Here is a 10,806-nt window from a genome sequence, read left to right on the forward strand (position 1 = left end):
AAGAATGTCAGAAACCAGACATTTCTGGTGACCATTGACTTCCACTGTTTGGACAAAACATTGCTTCTCAACACATCTACTTTCATGTTCCACAGAAGAAAGTCAGTCATACAGGTTTGGACTGACATGAAGGTGAGTAAATGACAATAGAATTCACTCCCCCCCCCCCATCACTTTTTAGCTATCCCATTAAAAAAGCTTTCTTATTTAAGCTTAATTAAGCTCAAAACTGAAGTTGAGCCACTGACACATGGACTGTTTTACTGAATGTCTTACGGGTTTGGAACGACATGAGGGTGAGTAATTAATGACAGAATTTTCATTTTGGGTGAACTAACCCTTTAAGCTATTCCATAATCAGCCATTACATAGTGCAGTGAGGTCTGACCTCTGCAGGTAGAAGGTACTCACTGCACTTAAAAAAGAAAGAATAAAATAAGTAATATAAAATTAATCAATCAACAAATTCACTAACTCGGAGTTTCCTCTCAGCTATGTAAAAACATCCTGTTGTTGATTCTATTTAATGAGAGTCTGTAGATCGTCTTTCTTATTAGTTTCATATTATTGGTGACTGTTATTGTCACTCATAGCGTTGCATGATTTGTGATTCAGTTTGAAAAATTTCCGAGTATGCAAAGACATGTCACTGCAAAACACACTAAAGTTATGCATGTGTTATATATAATTGCTACCTTTGTTTGAAACTTGGATGGCTTCGCTGGTAACAGGTTCTTCAATATGACCGTTGAATGCAAATTGTTCGGTGTCTGGTGAGAGATTGCGCTTGTGGCATCACAGTAATGAGAACGAAAAAGACTTCAGCCTTCATTAGCCGAATGATAGCAGACAGATTTCTTTCTCTTGCCTCTGGGACCTTTTGACCAGTGATGAAAAAAGCAGTAGATGGTAAAGACATCTGAGAGATAATTTGACAATTTTCCCTCAAATCTTGACGGCCCTGAAGAACAGTATTTTTCAAAGCCCTCCCAACCACCCACATTAAATGCCATTCCCTTGCCTTATTTATTTATTTTTGTAAAGATCTTCAAGAATGCAACAAGAGTAAGTGTTTCCTATATATATATATACTTCCCAAACAAGGCTATAGTTTAAAAATGAATCACTGTTAAATGGCCACTGCGTGCTAAATGACATCCAGTGTAAGCTAAAAGGAATACATTTCTGATTTGGTTCAAAACCTTGCAATGGTTCTCATTGAGACTGAGATACAATAAAACAGATCAGATAAGTGCGGTCTTCACGTGGCTTGGCAACTGATTCAGCTGAGAATGCAAAGTATGTCTGCTATGTACCTCTTGCACTTTAGTTCTGTTTGACTGGAGCTCTATAAGTCTTCATGGAAAGCAAAGAGAAAATCATATACAAAATTCATAGTCACCAGGGTTACTATTCCGTCCTGCATTGTTGAAAACACATGAGCCTGAGAATAAAGGGTCTGTTTAGTGGAAGCAGAACACAAACAGACAAATGTATGCTCATTTTAATTAAGGCTCTCTCTTACCCCTGTGGCACACAGACTGTCAGACAGGACAGGAAGTGCAGGGACTCCACTGGACTGGTCTAGGGATGAAGTAGGAAGAACTTCTGCAGACAAGGAATGTCCGGAATTCCTTAGTCCTAAGGGTCCCGTCCTCCACATGACCTCTAGAGGTCAGTATATTCTCTGTATCTCTCTTTAAAAAAATTTAAATAATAATAATAACTCAGCTACTTTAACTCAAATATATATTGATATATAATTAAAATTATATTGGATAAAAGTCTTATTAGAAAGGAAAATAAGAAGTTAATCTGGAAAATTAGCCCCATTATTTTTAATGTTTTTGAAAGAAACCTCTTATGCTCATCAATGCTACATTTATTTGATCAAAAATACAGCAAAAATAGTTATATTGTGTAATATTAGGATAAAATAACTGTTCTCTATGTTAAAATGTAATTTATTCCATTTATGACAATCTATTATTATCTATCGTAAATGTTGCTGATCTGAAACCTTTAAACAATATTTTTTACATGAATAGGTTCATGGGACCCCAAACATTAAAAACAGCAAAAGAAATGGTTGAATCACCTCGCTAGAAACTCCTGAAACTGACCATATACCTTCAAGTCAGATCCTTTAAAAGTCATGGCATCCACAAAAGAAAAAGGAAAAAGAAAAAACACTGTGCTTTGTGATATAAATTATTTATTTACATTACAGAAAAAGGACCCCATCAAGACAAACAAATTAACTATTGGAAATATTACCCATACATAACCAAATAACAGGATTTGTCCTATCATGGTGTCCTAAAATTCTCTGTTTGTGTCCTGTGCCACAGGTGCAAGGCATCGTGTGTAGAACCCATCGTCCTCTGTTATATCTGCACCGTCGTCCTCTGTCCCTCCATCCCATCATCCAGCAGAATGCAGTGTCTCTATGGGGACGGAGAGCGAGTTTCTTCTTTTCTGTCCTCTGTCCAAACTACATTTCCCATGATTCTCTGCTCACGGGCTCAAATGAGGCGGGTGGAGGCGCGCAGGGTGTTTTCAGAGTTGTAGTGCATTGTGTTCTGCTTCTGTCGGTTGATTCTGTTGGTCCGTGGGCACTTCCTGCAGAGGAAGGAAGCGAAAGGACATCCTTATCATACATGTAACTTGCCTCCACCAGGCAGCTCTACGCTATTTCTAATCGAAACAATGCCTGGAAGGAAAAAAACTCATATTTCAGAGCTTAAAAAAAGCCTTTGCTATAAAAATAGCTTCATATTTAGAGTTTGGAGAGTGGAAGTTTTTAAAGGAATGTTTCATGCATTCTTCTGCATCAGTATTCATCACAGTTTTCCACTGATATGACTTGAAACAGCACAACAGCTCACAGACTCTTTGCCTAAAGGGGCTGTTTCTTTTACTGGAGAAGAGAATAAATAAACAAATACTGATAATGAAGCTAAATTAACAATGATTCATAACGTATATATTTTTTTGGACCGTACAAATCTATTCTGACAAATACTTTTTGACTGGCGTCTTTAAGAAATGTTATTATGATTTTATTCATAACATCTTATAACAACAGCACTATCCATTATTTCGGGTGTAATATGTTTGAGTGGGTAATTTCTGTGCCACTAGCGACACCAAATGGAATAGCAATCTTTGAATACAACATTTGCTCAACCAATGGCATGAGTATAGAAAGGACTACTCATTTGTCCAAACAATGGAAGATGGGGTAAGAGTTAGATTTTTTTTTAAAGAAACAATCCTAATTTGTTCAATTTTGTTTAGTGCAGAAGTGTCAGGTTTTTGGAACTACTGTTTTTGAAAGAAGTCTCTTATGCTCACCAAGGCTGCATTTATTTGATCATAAATACTGTGAAAATAGTAATACTGCGAAATATTATCACAATTTAAAATACCTATTAAAATACATTTTAAAAATGTAATATATTCTTGTATTTAATTACTTCAGAAATTATTCTAATATGTTGATTTGGTGCTTAATAAATATTTGTTATTATTATCAATGTTGAAAACAGTTCCTGCTTAATATTTTTGTGGAAACTGATACTTGTTATTAGGATTCTCTGATGGATAGACAGTCAAAAGAACCACAATTGTTTGAAATACAGCTCTTTTGTAACATTATAAAGGTCTTTACCGTCACTTTTGATCAATTTAATGTGTCCTTGCTGAATAAAAGTATCTATTTCTTTCAAAAACAAAAACAAAACATCCCAAAATGCTGAAAAGGTAGTATATACAGGTGCATCTGAATAAATTAGAATGTCGAGACTGAAGACTATCTGAGGTCTAATAATCCATCAATCACTTCTACAATCTCTCATGATACATCTCCATATTGAATGCATTCACTTTTTTGATGTGAAAAGTAAATATTACATTAGATGGGCGAGTTATTTAGTGCTGCCAGTGATTTAGACTTCACTACCCCACACACACACCCTTCGACAATGACCTTTCACGGAGTGTAAAGTGTGTTATTCTGCAGACTCCTGCTGGCAGGAACTCTCACTCTATAAAGAGCTGTGAGTGTGTGCCATCTACACAGGAGGTAGCTGTCCTCTGCTTTGCTTCGCAGTAGCACAACGTGTGTGATATGATGCTGTGGTGTGTGTTTATGCTCACCGGGTGATACACAGCACCACTACACATATGATGGCCACCTGCAGAGCCCCAATGACAGACGCGATGAGGACATAGCGGAGCTTTCCAGAGCCAGGCACCACGTACAGCACATTATACTCCTTAGTGTCACACTGTGGACCGCTGAATCCTGAGTGACAGCTGAAGAAAAGAGGAAGAAACACGGCGTTATATCCTTGTTAGATTAGATGCGAGTGTTTTAGTCCTCTGTGGATTTATTCAGGTTGTTTTAAAGAGTCTCTGTTCACACACACATACCGCAGTGCCTCTCGCTCTCAAAGTCTTTCCTCAGAAACACCTGCTGTTTTACTGCAGCACCTGCCAGAGAGACTCCCCTGTTCTGTCTTATCATTTCTCTCTAGTACCCTTTACTTTGTTTTTCGGTGACTTTAATATGAGCTTCGCAACTTGAGCAGCCAATTATTTTTTAATAAGCTGATGTTTGCAGTTTTCCTGTTTAATACCTTCTTCTGTCCCAGTTTGATCTGTAGAAATGACTTGTAGATTGAATTTCCTAAAAAAGGTAACAATCAACCTTTAGACAACGTTTGGAGCTTTGGGACGACACTATCTGTTTGTACTACCATTGAAAGACCAGGGTTAGTATACAGTATACAATAAAATATGTTTAAGTTTTATGATCTTAGCTTTAGTTAACTATCTGTCTATCTATCTATATATAGTTAACCAAAGCTAAGACCATGAAACGTAAGCATATTTTATTTCAGCTAGTTGCCAAGAAAACATGTCTCATTTTCATTTAGTTTAACTAAATAAAGCACTAAAATAACTAAGGCCACAATAAAACCAAATAAAAACTATACAGACGTTACCTAATAAAAATATAAAAAATACACAACAAAGTTACAACAATTCACAATGAAATTAAAATGGAAAGCCTACAAACAAATTCAAACAGTTAATAAAAACTATAATAATATCTGGATGGTACTAAAATAACTGAAAAAAGGGGGAGTGTTTGGAAAACAGTTTTTTATATGTGACAGCTCTTTCTTGGCTTGAACACTAGGTGGAGACAAAGATCTGTAATATAGTGTTGCATACACAATCACAAAAGGTGTGTGCCCAAACACACATTGATTCACAATGTATTTTTGTAGACAGGATACGCTGGCATGATCAGACACATCATGAGTTTGTGTGTGTGTGTGTGTGTGTGTGTGTACCTGCAGGACGGTGTTGAGAGCATGTTGGGATATTCACAGTCTCCGTGAACACAATAGTTCTTATAGTTCTCAGGGCAGGGGATGTACAGCCCTCTCGCCACCTCTGAAACCTCAGGCTTCTCCTCTATAATTCAAACACAGTGGGTCAGAACAGCTAAAAGTCAAGGGCACTTCAGAACCACAGGACAAATATATTAAAAACAACTTTTTATAATTAAACACACACCCACCTGTGTAGTCTGTCCTGGCATACTGTCCATCTCCTGCTTTGGTGCCTGTAATCATGTCGCCTACAGGATAGAAACGAAATTCAGATATTAAAATGAACAGATCTGCTGGTTACATAATACAACATTGTTTTTTCCCTCTTCATTTGTACATTGTCATTTTGAAGATATCATCTGGGAAATTGCTATATTCTAGAGACTAATGATCATATGTACATGAATGAACTTGATTATGTAACAGTGATTTATAATGTTCATCTTTAAATGTGTTCTCTGTTGTTGTCTTATATAAATGCAAATTGAATGGAAGAAGACATCATGTAACAACGTAAGAAATTAATACATTATATAAAGCAATCATAAACCTGCTCTTCTTACCCTGACAGTGACCCAGGAACTTGACCTCGATTCGTTCCTGCCGCTGACACGAGGCCTCTTTTACCTGGCAGGGGTTGTCATAGGAACGGCCGTCTGATGCGCACACGGGGTTAAAACTGATGTGGGAGCAGTCGATGTTACAGACGCACCTGTGTCGTGAGAAAGAGCATAGTAAATGCCAATTACTGACAAATCAAAGATCATTAAACAAGTGTCACACCTTGTTTGATCAAGCTGTCAGCTAAGAATAACACTTCAAACATGCAAACTGGGGACTCAAAATAATTGCTGGAGGCCATTCGGTGTTTCACACCTGATATTGATGCAAAAACTTCACTATTCAATTAATATTTTCAGGGCCTCTTTGGAAGTAATGCACCTTTTTTGGCCTTCTACCAGTTTTTATTAATATTTTAGGAGAAAGGGGGCTGGAAATGATGGGGAGAAGAGAAGGAAACAGAGTGGAGAAAGTGGACCTTGTATATGAATGCTGAGATAGGCGTTGTATGCCTATAGGTAGACGTGGATCAGCTGAGAGTCAGCTGATGCGAGCTTGACTAACGTGACCTGCCAGAACTGACGCTATGCTTGATTATTGTGAAATATTATAAATATGAGCTTGCTGCTCAACATTCGAATACTTGGCTAGTGCTTGCTGTAGCAGTTGCAGCACGCTTCAGAAACCCTCCACCTTCCCCAGCTCCACCTGTATATTTGTAGTGGCAGTAGCAAGTCTCAAGACCAAACACATTAACACTGCTAATTCTGTTGCTGGTAGATTCAATCAATCAAACGAACACTTGTTTTTATGCCTACAAGAAAATTGCTTTTGTAAAAGCCAGTTTTGCAAAGGGTGAACATTACGGTTTTAATGTACACCTCTCCATCATGTATGAGTGTGTTAAAAGCTCAGCATTTTCACAGTCGTCCTGCGAGACTACAGCCTTGCAACATACACAGATTACAATGGTAAAAAATACAGGACCCTTTACTAAAGGTCTGCATCAGCGGGAACGGCAACCTCGCATAAACATTAACTGACATTCATAATTGCCCATTTTGCTTGAGGCTGGATGAATTACCATTAGAAACAGATTAACACCAACATCAACAATGTTTTATGATGTGTCTATCTACTCTATAAATGTTGATAAGGGTGTCAAGATTGCAAATGTAATGAGTAAAGTCTGTTTTTCATCTTCTCTTCTCAGCGTGAAGCTGGAAGGGAAAGCTCAGGAATGAATGTGGACAGGATCGAACTGGATGCTGCAGTGATTTTCAATCTATTGCACATTCTTGAGTCTATCATCTCAGGGGCTTAATGACTAGCACAGAAGACTGGCTTAGCAACCAAAGCACTGCGAACACATCAGTGGAGAATAATACAACGCTCCATTTTCAAACGATGAGAAATGATGATGAGTTCCAACACTTTGATGTTCCTTCGCTGGTTTTCATGGCTGCTTTTATTCACATACCTTCATTAACAATGGTAATGAGTGCTTATGTGCGTATGGATGAAAGGCGATGCTATTCTGAGGAGACAAAGACGCACAGAATCCTAGACAAAGTTTCTGACATTTGCGACCGGCAACACATGAAGCCTTTGCATTTGTGTGTGAACCAGTCATTCATTTCTGCCTGAGAGAATCGAAAACCTGTCATCTAGTCTTCATTGTGTATGTTCTGTGAGTGTATTTGGTATATTAGTATTTCCCAAAAGAGTTGACATGAATTTATGGTCTGCATCTTCAACGTTCAGGTGTTTCTGCTGTAGTTTCTCTCTAAAGTGTGTATGTGTTGTCTGTGCGCCACTGCAGGAACATGTTGAGCAGAAATGACAATTAAACTGCCATCCCCAGTCACTTCTCGCTGCAGCAAACAGACGACAGTATAATTATAAATCTGTCATTATTTTTGTGTATGTGTTTTTTTCTTCAATTTTCTTTTTTAATATTTCCACCCTGCCAGTGAGCTTTAGTGATGTATGGAGCTTTTTTCTATTCTGGCACTACTGGAATAATGGAAAGTGACTACAAATGTAAGATAAAAATATCTGTTTTAAATAGAGACGTTGACTGAATTGAACTGTGGCGTGGAGTCAACTCAAGGGCAGCTTTGATTGTTTGTCATTGCTAATTGAGATCTGTAATGCATAGTAATTTAGATACATCCCCAGGAACATTGAATGTGAGATAAAAACAAACAGGCACAATGATATTGAGATGTATTTATTGTGAAGCACTGGTAATGCTCACACACACACATTTGCTCTCTAGTATGACCGTCTGTAGTGGTCATAAAGGCTAATGTGTCTTGAGAGCATGAATATTTAATGTCACCTCTCACATTCTCTAGGCACACACACACTGCAAATGCATTGCGTCAACAACACACACACTCACACATTCACTTAGATGCACACACACATCAAAGATTTCCAATAGCAAATCAAGTAATAATGGCTTTGCGAGTGAGTCAAACTGAATGGTTGAGATTTCCTTAAAAATTCAGGTTGTTTGTATGATAACCTCTGTATGCGTGTGAGTGTGTTTATCTTGTTGAGTGAGGGGATATGTCTTATTGATTTGTAAGAGCCATGTGGTTTCTCTGTTATCTAAACTTTTCCAACATGGCCTGTGGGCTTCCTGTCTGTCTAGCTGCTCTTTACTCACACACTTTAGTCTCCCTCTCTCTCTCTCTCTCTCAATAGCAGGATTATGATGACTGAGTCTGTACTTGGTGAGGATAAGTCTCTGTTTTGTATCTTTGATAGTTTGATGAGGATAGATGAGGAGTTTTGGCTTTTTGATCCCAAGGTTTCAAATGTTTGATTTAGATTAGTAGTGCTAACTTGGTTGCAATTGCATCCATCCATCCATCGGTCCATCCAAATAAGAGACTTGGTGTATTTCGAGCTGGTTATAATTAAAAGTTCTGTATTATGATTTTTATTTTTTGTAACATATATTCAATATAAACTCTCATAGTTCCTCCCTGGACCACCCGGCCACAAGGAGGATAGACTAAAAACATTATTTAACATATAATTGGAAAAATAACCAGTTTATTGCATTTCTTTAACCATAGTATTACAGTATTGGCAAAATCCAATATCTGTCTGTCTACAGTATCTGAATAGTTTTTAAAATCAAATTTAAGACTTTTTAAGACCTGCATAAATAAAATAAATACTGTATGTAAACACAGGTCAAACCTATACAATCTTCTGAAAAAACAAACAAACAAAAAAACACATCCCAGATTATTTATTTGATATTGTGCTGATACTAGTAAAATATATATGCTGAATGTGTTAAATGTTTTTAAATCTTTCCTTCTTGTGACAGGGCAAACCAGAGAGAAACAACTAAAATTTACATTGAATTAAAAGCCAGACATAGTTTATTGTGCCACCAAAATACCAAAAAGTTATGCATAATAATACATACCATTTAAAGTGTCCCTATTATGGGTTATGAAAGGTTAATATTTTGGTTTTGGGAGTCCCCAACAACAGGTTGACATGCATGCAAGGTCAAAAACACTTTCATTGTCTTATAATATGCATTTATTTTTACCTTACTTGCTCAACGACTCACAAACGATTCGCTTAAGGATTCATTTTTCCAAACCCCTCCTTGAAGCTAATCTGCGGTGTTTGGTCCGATTGGTCTCATTTCCATTACATCATGCCTGTAATGCCTGATAAAGCAGCGTTTGTGAGCGCAGTGCTGCTTTGTGTACAGCGTTACTGGGGAAACCGCTATTTTACCGCTCCAAAAGCGGCACCTAGTGGCAAAGAATGAATTTGCATTTTCATTCAGACCAACTGGAAAAGACCAACAAGAGGGCGGGCAATATGCTAATGTTTCATGTTGACTTCATCATGAAAGGGCTTGGGATTTGATTTAAAAATGACTTTTCAATGTTTCAGAGTCGACTCTTTCTTTTGAGAGACAATAACTTTATACACGGTGCACTTTCAGATTTAAAACTTTGCAGGATGTTTTCATTCACTTAGAGCTGTGTTACACACTGCATGAAAGGTAATTTTAAAAAATCCATAATAGGGGCACTTTAAATATAAACCAGCCTGGGACTCTCATTTCTTATGTCTATTCTTTACTACGTTCAGCTGCTAAAAAAAAGATGAGGGAGATATAATATGCACTCTTACAACCATCCACAAAAGTGCCACGTCTTGACTTTGAACGTGCAGTGCTTACATTAATTAAATTAAATCATAACCTTTTGAATTTTAATAATCACATTAGGCCATATTGCGATTCCTGATTTTCAGCCTGCAAATTTAAAACATCCTAAAATGATAATTAAGACTGTCTATCTGTCTGCCTGTCTATCTATAGGCTAATTCACACTGCACCAACAGATGCCAACCATAACCAGATTATATGTGTGTGTCTATCTCTGTTCACATACTGTGTATCAGTAATACTGACCAACACCAGCCCTAATTCCAGACATTCCAAGAATGCATTGCGTCAAACTCAAAGGTGTGAGAAATGTTGATTAGAAATTGATTTAAAATGTAAAATTTGTTTAAAAAAAATTTTTTTTTTTCTCCACACAGTAATCAGTAATAGTTGATTACTGTGTGGAGACGTGCTGAAATCGCGTTTGGTCTCGTACTGTATCGTGTACCTTGTCAGTGTCGTACGCTTTGCTTGGCCATTTGTTGTGATAAACAGGAACGTGTGTCCAGCAGAATTCAATTTGAGTTTTGTTAAACGAATAAAAAAGAAGCGTAGTTTACCGCGGAAGCGGTCGTGTGAAGACCGAAGAGTGTAAAGACCATCGACTCTACCGTGTGA

At 37.3% G+C, this 10,806-nt stretch overlaps 1 protein-coding gene across 2 annotated transcripts in view; it reads right to left on the reverse strand.

Annotated features, from left to right (window-relative positions):
• Window positions 1-2,241: 2,241 nt before the first annotated feature.
• tmeff2a (transmembrane protein with EGF-like and two follistatin-like domains 2a) overlaps window positions 2,242-10,806 on the reverse strand; it is a 58,423-nt gene continuing 49,858 nt past the window's right edge. For both annotated transcript variants that reach the window (XM_016538427.1, XM_016538426.1), the window contains exons 6-10: window positions 5,972-6,120; window positions 5,597-5,656; window positions 5,367-5,490; window positions 4,162-4,320; window positions 2,242-2,622 (exon numbers count right to left, since the gene is read on the reverse strand). In XM_016538427.1, coding sequence (XP_016393913.1) covers window positions 2,526-2,622; window positions 4,162-4,320; window positions 5,367-5,490; window positions 5,597-5,656; window positions 5,972-6,120 — 589 coding nt within the window. In that variant the 3' untranslated portion in view covers window positions 2,242-2,525. The remainder of the gene's footprint in view (window positions 2,623-4,161; window positions 4,321-5,366; window positions 5,491-5,596; window positions 5,657-5,971; window positions 6,121-10,806) is intronic.

Source organism: Sinocyclocheilus rhinocerous, unplaced genomic scaffold (assembly GCF_001515625.1).
Source record: "Sinocyclocheilus rhinocerous isolate Xijiao unplaced genomic scaffold, SAMN03320098_v1.1 scaffold3444, whole genome shotgun sequence".
In the NCBI taxonomy this organism is placed as follows: Eukaryota; Metazoa; Chordata; class Actinopteri; order Cypriniformes; family Cyprinidae; genus Sinocyclocheilus; species Sinocyclocheilus rhinocerous.